This window comes from Bos grunniens, chromosome 2, assembly GCF_055505025.1.
Source record: "Bos grunniens cultivar Pamir isolate PY7600 chromosome 2, Bosgru_T2T1.0, whole genome shotgun sequence".
NCBI lineage: Eukaryota > Metazoa > Chordata > Mammalia > Artiodactyla > Bovidae > Bos > Bos grunniens.
The window spans coordinates 21507302-21525388 of NC_141166.1; the positions used below are offsets into that span (position 1 = coordinate 21507302).

The 18087-nt window shown below is 42.9% G+C and overlaps 1 protein-coding gene across 14 annotated transcripts in view; it reads left to right on the forward strand.

The window, feature by feature from the left end:
- COL4A4 (collagen type IV alpha 4 chain) overlaps nucleotides 1–18087 on the forward strand; it is a 171397-nt gene that overhangs the window by 20737 nt on the left and 132573 nt on the right. For all 14 annotated transcript variants that reach the window (XM_086337753.1, XM_086337794.1, XM_086337764.1 and 11 more), the window contains one exon: nucleotides 5432–5509. In XM_086337753.1, coding sequence (XP_086193879.1) covers nucleotides 5432–5509 — 78 coding nt within the window. The remainder of the gene's footprint in view (nucleotides 1–5431; nucleotides 5510–18087) is intronic.

Below are 18087 nucleotides of genomic sequence, written 5' to 3' on the forward strand. Positions count from 1 at the left end.
ATATTTTCTATTTCTTCCTGGTTCAGTCTTGGGAGATTGTACCTTTCTAAGAGTTTATCCATTTCTTCCAAGTTGCCCAATTTATTGGTCTCTAGTAGACTTTTACGCTCCTTTGTTGGTGTGTCAGTTGTGACTTCTTTTTCATTTTTAATTTTACTGATTTGAGCCGTCTCCTTTTTTTCTTGATGAGTCTGGCTAAAGGTTTCTCAATTTTGTTTACATTTTCAAAGAACCAGTTTTAAGTTTCATTGATCTTTTCTATTGTTTTCTTGTCTCTATTTCATTTATTTCAGTTTTGATCTTTACGTTTCTTTCCTTCAGCTACCTTTGGGTTTTGTTTGTTGTTATTTCTTTATTATACTTTTAAACAAGTCACTCTCTGGGGCTTTTTTTCCCATTTGTAAAAAGGAAGTGTTGGATTAAATGGGCTATAAGATTTCTTTTATATCCTACCATCAAGACTAGTATAAAATCGCCTAGGTATTAGACATTTCTTTGTTTTATAACAGAACTATTTTTTCAAAACTTTTTTCAGAGGGCAGAAGGAAGCAGCTGGGCCATTACAAGATTAAATCAAGAAGTATAAAATTAAATTTGAACATTTTAACTCAGGAAAAGGATAAGCCTTGAACATTCTGTTCTGCTCCTCTCTAGAGAGTCTAAGTGATTAAACCCAACTTCAGACACGTCTAGGAAATCCTATTGGAGGCAGTCTGTATTCAGGTTGATCTTGAGACAGTCAGACTGGTTTAAATCATGCTAATAAATACATCTCTGTCTATCCATCCTGTAGCTTGGACCTATCCAGTCCAGCTTCTGTGATTCAAGTTATCATAGGTCTTTTCAAAGTGAATCAAAATAGAAAGTTGCCATTCATTCTCCTTTATCTTTTAGTCGGGAGCAGAAAGCACATGTATTAAAGAATAGGATGCCCTGGGTTCCTCTGTCAGTGATTCATCTCATAACCTATTCAAGACTCAGTTTTCTCCTATGGGAAGTGGGCTTGATAAAACCTGCCCAGCTTAGTTCACAGGCATTTCAGAGCATCACCTCAAATAATGAACCGAAACACACTGAAATATATGTTTGTGGATTATTTGTCCTCTTACCTTACTTTTTAAAGTTTCTTTTGTATTATGTTCTGTTTTTCTATTATAAAAGTCTATAGAGTGCTAAATCGTACATTCTTCACTTCTTTATGTTTCGTATGAGTGCATATAACACCTGAACAAAGGTTATTCTATCTTGGCTCTTCCTGCCAGCTTCTGGTGTGCAGAGATTCTAGAGATTTCCCCAGAGCGAGACTGTACTGTAGATGGATTTTAAAGATAGAGATATAAATTGATAAAATCTCCGTGGAAAGTCAATTTGGCATCATCTATCAGGATTTTAAATGCATGTGCCTATTGACATAGCAATTTCCCTATTTGAAATTTATCGTATATATTTATTCTGACATGGATGAATATATATGCACAAGAATATTAGTTTAAAGGTAGCATTCAGAAGCAAGAGGGGAGATAATTAAATGTCCATTAATAAAGACTAGCTAAATAAGTTATAATATTGAGTTGGCCAAAAAGTCCACTTGGGTTTTTCTGTAAGATGTTATAGAGAAACCCAAGCGAACTTTTTGGCCAACCCAATACTTTGTTTAATGGGTAGCCATATGCAGTAATTTGGAATGACTTTGAAGACGTAAGTGAGAAAAGCAAGGTACAAAGAAATACACCTTTTGCATAAAAGCAAAACAAGGACAAAATCACCAAAAGTGTGTGTGTGCGTGTGTGTGTGCATGCGTGTGTGTGTGTGTTTGGTCCTTGTATATTAATATGCTTATAAATGCCCAGACATGGAGTTGAGGTGAGCAGTTATCTTTAGGAGAAGGAACTGGGGACCAGAGTTAGAAGAGAAAATTTCTTTTTCCATTATACTGTTTTGAACTGATTGAATTATCATGTACATATGTTATTCGCTTTAAAAAAAACCATAAAAGCACAAATGCAGGACAGATCATTAATCTAGAAATTAGTAAAATGTTTTCTTGAACTTTCTATGCAACCAATATTTGTTTAAAATATCTGGGATAAAACAGATAGTGAGTTTTATTTTTTTCTCTTTGAAGAGTAATGTTGGTTTTTGAGAATGCTAGTATATTCCCAGAGAATGTGGTTTGTACTTTGAATGTTGACTTGTCTGAGATACTGTCTTTATCTCTTTTTAATGGGGTTATACAATCTGGTTCTGAGGTACAGTTTCTTCCTTTATAGACGCCTCCCTCCTTTAAAGTGATGTTTGTTGGGATATGTCTGATGTAGAAGAACTTTGTAGGGACTAAAATTGCCTCTTGCTTTTTTCTTTTATTGGTCCAAGTTGAAGTTTTATATGTGTTTCTTTATTATAATTCTACTAATCTACTTTGAAAGGATTCTTCTCTGAAATGTAATTTAGCTACAAACATCTCCGTAATATTAACGTAATAAAGTTTAAAAAATAACAAACTTGTCTTTATTATCAAACCATCTAATCAACTGACCTTCTTTTTTCTCTGGTTGTTTTGGTATTTCACCGAACACATCCCAACCTTAAATGAACCCAAATGTTCAGAATAGTTATTTTAAGTGCTTTCATGCTGTCCTGACCTGGCCCTGAGCATTTGATTTTTTTTTTTTTTACCTTATCAGGGTTTTGAACTTAACATTTCTGCATTCATAGATAACAGTGTTACCCAAAGCTCAAGAGGTATATGTTTCTGAAACTTCAATTACATTTTTTAACTTAAATTATCTAATTCCTTAGCTCTTGTCAAGATTCAAATTTTTATGTATTTTTCAATGACCCATAAGAGTTATGGTTATAAAAATATATTTTTAATTAATGATTAATCAAAATATTTTATTGTTTCTGAGCATATTTTTCAAGAAAAAAGAGGTCTTAATCGTATGATTGAAAAGAAAAATATGCCACTTAGACTCCTTGCCCTCACATCACATATACATATACACTTGTGTATGTATATGGGGCTGTATACTTTTGCACATGTATATGTAATGAAGGGGATATGTATACATTTGTGCATTTCATACATATACCTGTATACTCATGTATGTTTTACATAAGTGTGTTTGTGTATTTATGTATAGTATATTTATATATACATATCTTCTATCTGAACTGTGCGTATTGCTGTGCAGAATCTTTTAAGCTTAATTAGGTCCCCAAGAGAAACACAAGTTTTGTATATTAATGCATATATGTGGAATCTAGAGAAGTGGTACAGATAAACCTAGTTCCAGGGCAGGAATAGAGATGCAGACATAGAGAAGAGACACACAGACACAGGGGAGAGGATGAATTGGAAATTGAGATTGACAAATGTGCACTGTCATATATAAAACAGATAGCTAGTGGGAACCTGCTACATAGCTCAAGGAGCTCAGCTGCGTGCTCTGTGGTGACCTGGAGGGGGTGGGAATGGGAAGAGGCAGTGGGAAAGCCACAGGAAGGGGATGTATGTATACATATAGCTGATTCATTGCAAGGACTGATGCCGAAGCTGAAGCTCCAGTACTTTGGCCACCTGATGCGAAGAACTGACTCATTGGAAAAGACTGGGAAAGATTGAGGCCAGGAGGAGAAGGGGACTACAGAGGATGAGATGGTTGGAGGGCATCACTGACTCAGTGGAGTGAGCATGAGTTTGAGCAAGCTCCGGGAGTTGAAGATGGACAGGGAATCCTGGTGTGCTGCAGTCCATGGGGTCACAAAGAGTCGGACATGACTGAGCTACTGAACTGACTGATAGCTGATTCACTTTGTCATACAGCAGAAACTAACGCAACATCATTGTAAAGCAAATATACCCCAATTTTAAAAAAGAGAACAGTATGTATTGGTTCAGTTGTGTGATGTTTCCCCGTTATGTGTTGGTCTAAAGGCTAAAGTTTACACTCTTGTTAGTTTTAAAAGATCTATTAATTATAGAAGTGTGTGGCCCTATCTGGGGCTTCCCAGATGGCACGAGTGATAAAGAACCCACCTGCCAATGCAGGAGATGCAAGAGACACAGGTTCAGTCCCTGGGTCAGGAAGATCCCCTGGAGGAGAGCATGGCAAACCATTCCAGTATTCTTCCCATGGACAGAGGAGCCTGGTGGGCTACAGTCCATGAAAGAGTTGGACACAACTGAAGCGACTTATCAGGATGCACGTGGTCCTGTCCATACTCTTAGTTCCCAGCACCGAGAGCTGATAAACCACCTCTTCCCTCTCAACATGCAGCCCTGACCACCATGAACGAATCAATGCTCAGTGTGTTTTCACTGCAGGAATGCCATTCTGGCTGTCATTAAGGATCTCCTATGGACACCATTCCTATGACTATACTTTTGTATTTAAGTGACTGAAGACTCACCATGTACATAATGAGGGTTTGTGATTCTTCCCATAGGGGTGTGTGTGTGTGTGTGTAGGATGGGTTAAAGTTAAGAAAATATGTGATCATGTTGTAATTTAACTTTCTAAAGAGCGTGGTAGAAAACCTAGCTAGAAGTGGGGAAAAGGAGCAAATTACTCAAGTTCAGAAGCTTTCGGTTTGAGAGACACGTCAGAGGAGCCGTCTTGGGGTGTCAGCAAGCCGTAGGAGGAAGAGTCGTAATTCAAGCGCAAGACTGTGACAGCAGTGGTGACCCATGAGGGCCTCCCTGGGGGACGCATGCCCTAGCTGATCCTGGAGGGACAGGAAGAGAGTCTTGAAAGAAAAGTCACTCTTAAATTTAAGTTAGACACCGTGGTGTATGTGCGGTTTTCCCAGCTACATAGTTAACATTCTGAAATTGTTCACAACTTGGTAAACAAACTCTTACCAAGAGAGACAAATCATAGAAGTTTCTGGTTAAACATAAATGACTTCAAAGGAGGTCTTTTAAAAAAAATCCTAGCTCATGTAAACTTTTATTCTGCTCACATAATCATCAACTCTTTAAAAATTTTTTTTAATTAATTATTTTTGAGTATAGTTGCTTTGCAATGTTTTATTAGTTTCTGCTGTACAGCAAAGTGAATCAGCTATATGTATACATGTATCCCTTCTTTTTCGGATTTCCTTCCCATTTAGGTCACCACAGAGCACTGAGTAGTTTCCTGAGTTATAAAGTAGGTTCTCACTAGTTATCTATTTTATACATAGTACCAGTAGCATATATATGTCAATCCCAAACTCCAAATTCATCAACACATTGATTATCAAGCCACAGTGTAAGTTCTTTGCCTTTTTGTATATCAGTATTAGTCTTTCCAGAGACTCAGAGATAAAACTGTACTGTGAACTTCTCATGAGTTAGAAAAACCAAGAGTACTTGTCTTAATGTATATATCATGTACCCAGCTAGGTGATGAATACCGGTCAACTAAATCAATGCTTCACTTTCTAGGGTGGAAAGAAGTTTATTGGTCTCTGTGGAGGAAGAGATTGCTCTCTTTGCCAGTGCTTTCCTGAAAAGGGATCTCGGGTGAGTCATGTGAAATTTAGCATGGGTGGTGGGAGGGGAAAATGGGAAATTACTAATCAAAGGGCGTAAAGCTTCTATTATGCAAGATGAATAAGCTCTAGAGATCTTCCACCCAGCATTTTATCCACTGTCATCAATATGTTATTGTTGAATCACTTTGTACAGAAAGGGTCCTGGTGTACACAGCCCACTCTGGGTCGCCATATTGATATTCATGTTTTAAAAGCACTAGTTGCAAAGTATTAATACTGCAGTGAGTTAAGAAAAACCCACTTAACTTTGTTTAAAGAAGTGTTTCTAGACATTTGACTGCATGACTCTTGGACGTCTTTATAACCTTGTGGAATAGTGTCCCGTAATCAAAGTGATAGTTGCAGTTATCACATACTCCTTATGTGCCAGGCACTGGTCTGACGTGCTCAAAATGCTTTAGCTCACTGATCCCTCACAATAACTCTCTTCCCATCTTATGGTGCCATCTTTGCAGAGCCAAAGACATCAGCACAGAACAACTGAGCACCCTGCTCAAGTCCACAGTGCTTTTGATGACCACACTCGATTCTCTGTCCTTAGATGCACAATAATAACCCTCTTGGTTACAGTATATGGGGTCTCTTGAACATTTATTTATAAACCTCTCTCACATATCCTGACAGCAGCAGTTGGCAGGCACTAATTCACCTGTGCTGGGACTATTAGATCAAACTATCCCATTGGTTTAAAACACTCCCACAGTATTACAAGAAAAGAATATTTCAGAAGTTTTAGACAATTTTGAGTCAGATCAGTGATTTTTGAAATGTGTCCAGATGGATCCAATAAGGCTGTGTGTGATGCTCAAAAAACACAATTCCATAAAGATCAGTCCACCAGGATCCAAAATATCATCTTTCTGAGAGAAAGGACTGTATATTTCCCCCACAGTATTCCTTTATCTTCACACAGTAGTCATACAATATGTGTGTGGTTCCTTTGTCAAGTCCTTTGCTGTAACCAGCTTCCTTGTTGAGCTTAAGTTATGGAAAATCCCTTTCTGCTTGAACTGGTTTGTTTCTTCTCCAATACATCACAACTTTTGGTGATCAGAATCTATCTTGAGCTTTTTCCCCAGCCACTTTTATGATTTATTTATTTTTTAAAGTCTTCATTGAATTTATTGTCGTATTGCTTCTGTTTAATGTTTTTATGGCCGTGAGGCACATGGGATCCTAGCTCCCCCATCCAGGGATTGAACCCGTACCCCCTGCATTGTAGGGTGAAGTCTTAAGCACAGGACCAGTAGGGAAGTCCCCACAATAAAATCTGAAAACCACATTTGCCAGAAAGCAAAGTTAGGACCCTAAAAATGAGCACTCTAAGAAATGCTTTAGCTTTTTTCATGTCAGTGGACCCAATAGTCAGAAAAAAAGCCTCATGTTTTTATGAGGTTGTCCATGTAAATGTGCCAAGATTGCAAGCCAAGATTTTAAGACCCTTGGAGCTTGAGGTCCAAGAGAAATGGAGGGATCTTCGGCTCCATGGCAGGAATGGGATGGGAACACCACAGAACAAAGGTGACACCAGGTAGGTGTGGTCCTGACTTAATGATGTTTGGAAACATTTTCTTTTTTTACTGACACACCTGCATGGACGAGTGGTGGTGCTCCTGGCTCCAGTGGTTCATAGGCCATGATCGCTTGATATCTACAATGCAGAGGACAGTCCCCATCAAAGAAGGATCCATCCTCAAATGCCGGTAGTGCCGAGGTTGAGAAATCCTGCTCTCAGTCCACAGAAGTTCTGAGGCTAGAAGGATTATTATGTCCATTGGTCAATACGGGGAACCCTGGATTTCCAAGAGTTTTAAATAACTTGGTTAAATGTGGAAGGGGTGGGTATCCCTGGTGGCTCAAACAGTAAAGGGTCTGCCTGCAATACAAGAGACCTGTGTTCGATCCCTGGGTCAGAAAAATCCCTTGGAGAAGGAAATGGTAACCCACTCCTGTACTCTTGCCTGGAGAATCCCGTGGACAGAGGAGCCTGGCGGGCTGCAGGGACCTCCATGGGGTCACAGAGAGTCAGACACGACTGAGCAACTAACACTTTTACTTTCACGCGGAAGGAGCAGGGACTACTTCCAGATGTCTGGTCTCAGTCCCAGCATCTGCCCCATGGTCCAGGAGAAGAGAATGGCACGTGGGTTCAAACACCAGTTCTCATCCTAATATTCGGGAGCCCCCATGGCCGCTTGAATCTGCCCAAGCCTGGGTTCCCTTATATTTGCTCCCTTGGTGCTTTGTCTTCCGTGTCCTTGGGCTGTGGAGCCATCACAGGCGTTTGCATCTAGAGGGGATGGGTTGTCTCTGATCACCAGACCTTCAGCGAGGTGGGTCAGGAGGGCTCACGGGGGTGGGCCTCTGTCTTCGTGCACTGCTGTCTTTGTCCCAGTTTCTGGGTGGTCGAGAAGAGCTGTGTGTGGAACACCGGTTAACCTCTGCCCTTCCTGGCACAGATGGATCCCTGATGATGGCTGTGAGGCGCTGGCGACGTTCTCTAGCTAGGAATTTGGGAGTGTGGCTTGTGCGTAACCGGGAAGAGGTTTGGGAGGCGGCCAGCCACTCTCTCCAGTCACCGCAGTGACAGCTCAAGGTGGGCGATAGAAACAGGAATAAGCTGAATTACGAGGGTTGAAGCGCTTTCCAACGTGGCACAGCCCCCGAGTGGAACAGCAGGGCCTTCCTAAGAGGGAAGTGATGCCTCTTCTGGTTGAATGGCTGACTGAGTGGTTTGTCCAGCCCCAAATCAAAGCTGCTGTGTCTATAGTAAGGGTTGGGGAGCCAGGCTGGGTGAGAGTTTCAGTGTAGACAGAAGCTGGGGTTTGAGGTGGAGTTGGGATGCATCTCCCTTCTCCAGTAGACCACATTTTGTCAGTCCTTCCTAAAGGAGATCAGTCCTGGGTGTTCATTGGAAGGACTGATATTGAAGCTGAAACTCCAATACTTTGGCCACCTGATGTGAAGAACTGACTCATTGGAAAAGACCCTGATGTTGGGAAAGAGTGAGGGCACGAGGAGAAGGGGACAACAGAGGATGAGATGGTTGGATGGCATCAGTGACTCAATGAAGATGAGTTTGAGTAAACTCCATGAGTTGGTGATGGACAGGGAGGCCTGGTGTGCTGCGGTCCATGGGGTCTGGAAGAGTCAGACACAACTGAGCCATTGGATTGAACTGAACTTGGAGGAATCTAAGGGCAGGAACTGAGGGGGCTCCTTCAGTCTCACCCCTGCATTGCTGGAGGCTCACAGTCCAGCTCCCACATGTGTTCTCATCAGTAATCACCATCACCTCCCCTTGGACCATCTCCCACTGCATCAGCTGGGTCGCTCACTGTCCCTCAAACACAATCTAAATATTCCCACTCCTCTACCTTATTTTTTTTTAATGATTATAGCGGTTTTTATTGTAATATTCATATACAATTATTATGGACCGTTTAGATAATACTGAAAAACTTTTTGTTTGTTGTTGTTCAATCACTCACTCGTGTCCAACTCTTTGCGACCCTGTGGACTGCAGCACGCCAGGCTTCCCTGTCCATCACCAACTCCCAGAGCTTGCTCAAACTCATGTCCATCGAGTTAGTGGTGCCATCCAGCCATCTCATCCTCTGTCGCCCCCTTCTCCTCCTGCCTTCAATCTTTCCCAGCATCAGGGTCTTTTCCAATGAGTCGGCTCTAGAAGCAGCATAATAAAGCATCCAGGGATTCACAACCTGAAAGCAATCACTCAATATTTACTGATTTTATGACACATGCCCTCTCCCTTTTTCTGGGATGCCTCCCCATTTCTGCTCACTCTCCATCTTTTCCGCCCTCCCCAGAGGAACTCAGGAGAGACTCCACCCCTCACAGCGTCTCCTGCCTGGCCCCAGACAGTGCGGATGGCCCCCTAAGGGCAACTTGGTTCCCTATGGGATGCTTTTTGTGCTCTGACCTATAGCTCTGGGTTCAACTGTGGATGTGTCTGACCTTCTTGATTAGATTGTAAGCATGTTCTCCTTAGAAGTGGTTGTAAAGGACACATGCAAAATGTTTATGCTGGTTCCTGGCTCATAGTGGATGCTCTAGAAAAATAAGCTGCCTACATTAGTTTCTCCTCTTTGAGAGCTGAGAGTCATTTTTGGAGGTATTTCTTTGAGATGATCACAGTAGATGGCACCTAATAGATAGTTAACACACTTAAATCAGTAGCTTAAAATTCAGATTTGAGCCTGGACAGGATTTGGGAGTCTGAGTGGGTAGCCAGGGCACAAGCAGCGTGTATGTGGGAAGACCTGCCACGTCCAAGGGAAATGGGAATAGAATTAGCAGGAAGTCTCTCCTCCGAGTCTTTTTACATGCAACATGTAAACCTGTTAGTAAGTGAGCATCTCACCGAGTTTAGAGTTTTTTGTGAATATCAGGGAGAACCAGAAATAAGCACTTTGAGCCACAGAAGGGAACATGGCCATTGCTGTATTTAGATCTTTTGAAGGTTTAGTAGCATCCTGGAAAGACCTCGAGTCTGAGGGTAGGACACTGGGAATTACCCCTTTGGTTTTGGGGGAAGTTCAGAGCCCTCACCTGGGAAATAAGAGTTTGTACTAAAGGACTGGTCCTGTCCTTCTAACAGCCTATGGTTCTGATGTGGACATGAATTTTAACATATGACAGTAATTTAATTGGCTTCTAAAATATTTTGTGACTCTGTGTAACATTTCCCCAAACCCCATAGTCCCTCTTTATGGATATTAATGACATACCATTGGGCATGATATCAAATTATTATTTATCAGTTTTAACAGGAAGATCTTCTGGAGGAGGAAATGAATGGCAACCTACTCCAGTATTCTTGCCTGGAGAATCCCCCAGAGAGAGGAGCCTGGCGGGCTGCAGTCCATGGGGTCATAAAGAGTCGGACACGACTGAGCGCAGCATAGTAGTTTCAAAGGAGAAATTGCTGTGTTTTTGATGGATGTCTTCTTGTAGGGAAAATTACATACATGTCATCACAGACCAGGATGGAATCTTTTATAAGGTTGCTTTAATAACTCACTTGATAATAGACACCTCCTATATTTTATTCCAGAAAAAATAATTGTTTTCCATTCAAGGGAGTCTTGTAACTGTTAAGTCAATAGAACTTTATAGTTTGGTAGTTTTATACATAAGAAGGTCAAATGGCTTAAAACTCATGATCTGACTTAGTTTATTTTTGGTTTGGAAACCAAAATCACCCATTAGCAAACCAGTCTTTCTTTTGGGAATTTTAAATCACCAAAATACATACAGGTATTTTTTTCCTGCAGTCTCATTCACTTGTCCCTTCCACTCCTAAGAGCTTGCAGTCTCTTAAAATTTCCTTGGGAAATTTTAACTATTGTTAACATTTTTCGTTATCATTAAATGATTTGCACACAAAGTTCTAGAATTCAACCTCTTTATCACTCACACAACTGTGTTCTAGTACTCTCTATAACTGTAGCCCGATAAATGGTTCAGAGCAATTATTTTCATGTTCTCAAAGCTTGCGTAAGTCGATTATGTTACATTTTGATAGAAGCAAATTCCAGTGACAACAGAGAAGTTGGCGAATTTAGTCTGTCACTACCCCTTCGTGATTTGGTTCTGATGTCTTCTTTTTCTTGCTGCATCTTTCTTCTCCGAGGACCGACTCCCTAGCTCATTGTGTCTCTGCCGGAGAACCGTCTGATACATGAAGTCTCATCCGAGCTCACACATGCAGGTGCCTTGAGGTGACAGCCGGTGACCTGAGTGAGGGGTCCCAGGAAGGGACCTCAGCCTTGGGGACTCTGTGGGGCTGAGTGGTCCTTTTGTCATGTAAAGGCATCAGCATTAAAAAAAGCAAACATAGTGCCTAATAATTAAACAGATTTCCTGGTAGAATTCAACCTGCCACCTGCCAGCTTGTAACTGGTTTAGCTGGTTAAAGTAGTTCCCCTTGTCATAAATATTAACCTTAAATTTTGAAGAATGGAAAACATACAGAAGTTAAAAGACTGAATCCTACATGTCAGTGCACAAGAATATTTCTGAACAGGGCATGGGAGACCTGGGGGTAGAGGGGAGATATCATTTTATATCATTCAGCTTATTCATAATATCATTAATAGCCAATATCTATATAGAGGAAAATTCTGAAAGAGATGGGAATACCAGACCACCTGACCTGCCTCTTGAGAAATTTGTATGCAGATCAGGAAGCGACAGTTAGAACCGGACATGGAACAACAGACTGGTTCCAAATAGGAAAAGGAGTTTGTCAAGGCTGTATATTGTCACCCTATTTATTTGACTTATATGCAGAGTACATCATGAGAAACGCTGGACTGGAAGAAACACAAACTGGAATCAAGATTGCCGGGAGAAATATCAATAACCTCAGATATGCAGATGACACCACCCTTATGGCAGAAAGTGAAGAGGAACTCAAAAGCCTCTTGATGAAAGTGAAAGTGGAGAGTGAAAAAGTTGGCTTAAAGCTCAACATTCAGAAAACGAAGATCATGGCATCCGATCCCACCACTTCATGGGAAATAGATGGGGAAACAGTGGAAACAGTGTCAGACTTTATTTTTCTGGGCTCCAAAATCACTGCAGATGGTGACTGCAGCCATGAAATTAAAAGATGCTTACTCCTTGGAAGGAAAGTTATGACCAACCTAGATAGCATATTCAAAAGCAGAGACATTACTTTGCCAACAAAGATCCGTCTAGTCAAGGCTATGGTTTTTCCTGTGGTCATGTATGGATGTGAAAGTTGGACTGTGAAGAAGGCTGAGCACCAAAGAATTGATGCTTTTGAACTGTGGTGTTGGAGAAGACTCTTGAGCGTCCCTTGCACTGCCAGGAGATCAACCAGTCCATTCTGAAGGAGATCAGCCCTGGGATTTCTTGGGAAGGAATGATGCTAAAGCTGAAACTCCAGTACTTTGGCCACCTCATGCGAAGAGTTGACTCATTGGAAAAGACTCTGATGCTGGGAGGGATTGGGGGCAGGAGGAGAAGGGGACGACAGAGTATGAGATGGCTGGATGGCATCGCTGACTCGATGGACGTGAGTCTGAGTAACTCCGGGAGTTGGTGATGGACAGGGAGGCCTGGCGTGCTGCGATTCATGGGGTCACAAAGAGTCGGACATGACTGAGCGACTGATCTGATCTGACATAGAGGAATGGGGCTTCCCAGGTTATTCCAAAGAACCCACATGGCAATGCAGGAGATATAAGAGATGTGGGTTCGATCCCTGGGCTGGGAAGATCCCCTGGAGGCGGGTTTGACAACCTACTCTAGTATTCTTGCCTGGAGAATCCCATGGACAGAGTAGTCTGGCAGTCTAAAGTCCATAGAGTTGCAAAGAGTCAGACAGGAAGTGACTTAGCACTCGTGTATATAGAGGAATTGGAGAAGGACATGGCATCCCTTTCCTGTGTTCTTGCCTGGAGAATCCCATGGAGAGAGTATCCTGGTGGGCTACAGTCCACAGGGTTGCAAAGAGTCAGACACGACTTAGCAACTAAACAATCCAGAGGAATAACTCCAGCTAATTAGCATGGCTTTCAGTATGCTGACGATCTCGCTCTTTAAACCCAACGTTTGTGCTTGAAAAAGGAAAGCAAGCCTATATTTTCCCTCTACTTTTATTAAATAATTTGCCTCTATTATTTACCAAATGGGATAACTGCATGAAACCTCATCAAGAAACCCCAGTGACAGGTTGGGTCTGAAGGTAGATTTTGGTAGGTCTGCCCCAGTCAGTCACCTCATTAAATGGGCGGTGTTTTATAGCCGTGCCCTTGGTCTCCTGGGTGGAGTTCAATCCTGTGTGTGTGTGTGTGTGTGTGTGTGTGTGTGTGTGTGTGTTTGCGCACATGCTCAGCTCAGTCCCATAGCAACGATGATTGCTGAGCTCTGTGACCCAGCGTGAACCGTGGCCAGGCGGGCGCAGAGCTCAGCAAATGTGGGACTAGGCTGAACTTGAGAGGATCAAGGTCATTACCAAAGTGGAGTCGGCCTTGGTGGTGGTGGTAAGAAATAAGGTGCGTTTCCACGCAGGGCATCTTCCACACAAGAACACGGGAGCAGAGTTTGTGACTACAAGAACAGCTGTTTTGTGCCAAGGTAGCATGTGACTAAATTAGTTAAAGTGAATTACAGAGTTTTTAAGAGAGAAAATTGTATTTCTCCTTTCACATGCCACTTTCTATAAGTTACTAAGAAGTCCACAGGGAAACAGCTGTGTTTTCAAGTGCTGGGTTTTTTTTTCCCCCAATCCTCTGTCACACATGTGTGAATTTGCAAATCACTCAGTTATTAGCCATTCATTCCTTCTATGCCATAAAGAAGGCTGAACACTGAAGAATTGATGCTTTAGAACTGTGGTGCTGGAGAAGACCCTTGAGAGCACCTTGGACTGCAAGGAGATCAAACCAGTCAATCCTAAACGAAATCAACACTGAATATTCACCGGAAGGACTGATGCTGAAGCTGAAGCTCCAATCCTTTGGCGTTTGAATCCTGATTCAAAGAGTTGACTGACTGGAAAAGACCCTTATCCTGGGAAAGATTGAAGGGAGGAGGAGAAGGGGGCAACAGAGGATGAGATGATTGGATGGAATCACTGACTCAATGGACATGAGTTTGAGCAAATCGGGGAAGGACAGGGAGGCCTGGCGTGCTGCAGTCCATGGAGTTTCAAAGAGTCAGACACGACAGAGTGACTGAACAACAGCAACAATGATTTCTTCCATTCATTCAGCAAACAGCCATTGAGCATTACCACATGCCAGGCATCTGAGGAGGCTGTGAGGCCTTGGGGGTAAAGAGGTGGGTCCCTGTGGCCCGGAGCTGGGAGTCCATCTAGCAAGACAGACTCACCTTCCAGCCATTCCTCCTGGGTGCCTGATGAGTGCCAGATGTGGGGTGGTCTGGGTGTTTCAGACGCATCAGGGAAAAGAATAGACAAAGAGCCTTTCTTCCGCCCCGGGTGGATAATCTAGTGCCCTAACTTGGTTTTGCACAGAAGCCTATGTGTGCATGGTGCACGGTGCCAGGATATCTTGGACCTGGTGGAAACAGAGGTCACCCAGCGATGGCCTAGGGGAAACATGGTGTGTTCTCCCCATAGGCAAGATGGAGACCCATTCTCTGCCTCTTCCAGCCCCGGCCTGTGGCTACATCACTTCAGTCTCTGCCTCCATCATCACATCACCTTCTCCCCTGTGTGTCTGGACCAAATCTTCGTCCATGTCCCTCTTATAAGGATACATGTAATGGATAACACAGAACAAAAATAATCCTCTCAAAATCCATAGGTTTATTACATCTTTTGCCACCCAAGGCAATATCCACAGGTTCCAGGCTTAGGGCATAAACATATCTTTTTGTGGCTACACTTCAAACCGCTGTAAGTGTTTGGGCAGAGACAACAGCCCCTACTTAGGCCCTGAAGTGAGAAGGAGATGGGCAGGTGTGTTGGATGGGCCATGAGGTGGCCAGCAAGGTTTGACCATGTAGGTGAGGGAGTGAGTGGTAAAGGATGCAGTTGAGAAACCAGATACGGGTTATCCTGAAGGATAGGAAAGGCTTTGAAAGATGTTCGGAGGAGTAGACACAGGTTGGATTTATAAGAACATGCTGGCTGCTCTTCAGAGAATATAGTGAAGGTGATGAGGGGTGAGAAGAATTTTAGGGAAAACCTGTCAGGAGGCTACTGTAGTCACCCTGGTGGGAGGTCATGGTGGCTCAGCAAAGGGGCGAGCGTGGAGGGGAAGAGCGTGGGTGTTGAGAATATTTGGGAGGCAGATGGGTAGGAAGGAGGAGACTCCAGGTGGGGCGGGGAGCCCACGGGACGCCCTGGGGTGATATGAACAGCTGTGTGAATAGAGGCGGGTGGCCGAGGAGCACATTAGGGAATGATCATGGGTCCACTTTGCATACTGATATGTGGCCAGGGCCCAGAAGAGAGTCTGGGCTAGGGAGGGAAACAGAGGATACTCAGAGCTGGAGGTGCCTGACTCCAAGAAGATGGGCAAGTCTGCCCAAGAGAAAGTGGCAAGTGGTCAGGGCAGCCCAGCGGAGCTGCAGAAGGAGGAAGGGGGGCCAGCACTGGAGACTCAGGAGGGGGAGAAGGATGGGAATGGCCAGGGGCAGGGACCCCACGAGGGCAGAGGAGGGAAAGAGAGACACCTGGATTCTAGCTCCTCGAGTGGCGTTCCAGGAGCTCTCGGCGCTGCCTGTTGCATTCCCATAGCAACTGGAAAGCCAGATATGGGTTATCCTGAAGAATAGGAAAGGCTTTGAAAGATGTTTGGAGGAGTAGACACAGGTTGGATTTATGTTATAAAAACATGCTGGCTGCTCTTCGGAGAATATAGTGAAGGTGATGAGGGGCAGGGAGAATTATTAGGGAAAACCTGTCAGGAGGCTACTGTCACCCTGGTGGGAGGTCTGGGCTGGAGACCATTGTACCTGGAGGGGTACGAGGGTGGGCAGATGTTACACCATTTCTGAAGATGGGAAAACCAGTGTTCCATGACCTGGATCAAGGGGTGACCTTATTATTTTTTTTAATTGAACTATAGTTGATTTACAGTGTTAAGGTATATAGCAAAGAGATTCAGTTACACACACACACACACACACACACATTCTTTTTCAGATTCTTTTCCAAACAGGCTATTGAAGATAGTTTCCCATGCTGTATAGTAGGTGGGTGACCTTATCAAAGCCATGTCTTCTACTTCTCAGTACAGCATTTTTCCCCATTGCATCAAGCTTCCTCTTAAATAAACAACTTTTTTCTTTTATTTTTAATCTATATTATATGAGGTGAGGAATGTTCACTAACCTTATTGTGATTTCATGATGTATGTGAGTTGAATCATTATGCTGTACATCTTTTTTATTTTTTTAAATTTGGCTCTGCCACTCTGCATGCAGGATCTTAATTCCCTGACCAGGAATGGAACTGAGATCCTGGGAATTCCCTTTCTTCCAGTTTTAATGATACACTTGATACAGCACTGTGTTAAGTTTAAGATGTATCCCATGGGGAATTAACCTGTCTGTCCGCTGGTTAGGGCTTTGCACTTTCACTGCCATGGGCCCAAGGGAACTAAAATCCCACAAACTTTGAGGTGTGGCCCTCCAAAAAAAACTGGAAAAAAATGATACAAAAATACAGCCTATTTATCAAATTAAAAGACATTAATAAATGAATTTTACATGATTTGGGAGAACACATTATTGTCCTGCTTATATTAATGAAAAAAAATATTCATTTTACCTCCATTAAAATTTTTTTTAAAACACAGCTGAAAATCCTGAGTCAGTGATGTTACAGACTTAACTGACCAATTTGTTCCTTCATTGAGTGAGGTGAACTTAAGGCACAAGAAAACACTTTGCCGTTGCAGTCTGGTCTCCTTGGACTGTCCACTCTTTGAGTAACACCTTTTATGTTATTTATTTTATGATCCTCCTATATCTCCAGCAGTTGTTTCTGCAATAGAGGAGGACTTTGGAGGCACCCCTAAAGGGTTCAGGCTGCACATTAAGGCCTAGTTGAGCTTTAAGTGCAATCTAATCACACTAGGGCCACAGCCTTGTCTAACTCAATGAAACTAAGCCATGCCCTGTGGGGCCACCCAAGACGGGCGGGTCATGGTGGAGAGGTCTGGCAGACTGTGGTCCACTGGAGAAGGGAATGGCAAACCACTTCAGTATTCTTGCCTTGAGATGAGATGGCTGGATGGCATCACCGACTCGATGGACCTGAGTCTGAGTGAACTCCGGGAGATGGTGATAGACAGGGAGGTGGCCTGCTAGGATTCATGTGGTCGCAAAGAGTCGGACACGACTGAGCGACTGAACTGAATTGAACTGAACTGAGCTTTAAGTGATGTTATAGTGCCACCTAGTGGCATAATTGTTGAATTACAATCAAGAATTAAAAAGACAGGGTTGGGTGCAAACACTTCTTTGTTAATTTCAATTATAAATAAGTGCTTGAGTGTATGTTTAACTATACTGTGGAAGGCAGTGGCCAAAGTGGGCTGGGGGTGGTTTTATTACACAGATTCCTGGTCCCAATAATTTTACTGGACAACATCACCCCAAGTAGATATTAAAATAACATGCATAAAACAATAATGAGAAATAAGTGCTAAGCTTATGTGGGTATTAATTGTTTGACGGTGGATATGAGAGTTTATACAAGAGTGAAGTTGATGAGGACTGTAGTGAAAAGGGAAGCAGCGGCTTTGAAGTCGGGTGTGGCTCTGCTTCTCCAGGTGGTGGCCAAGTGGCCTTCATCTCTCTGAGCCTAGGCTTTGTCATTTAGGACAAGTAGACAGTGGATGTCTTTGTGCTCTAAGGATGTGAGGATTCCATGCAAGGAAGGCACAGTACATTTTCAGGGACCAGAATGGAGTGAGTGCTCAGTGAAGGGTGTCCTAGCATCGTCATTGTTGTTGTCATCATAATTTGGGTTGGGGGAAGGTTGAATATGAGCTACAAATGGGCCAAGGCTGCTAT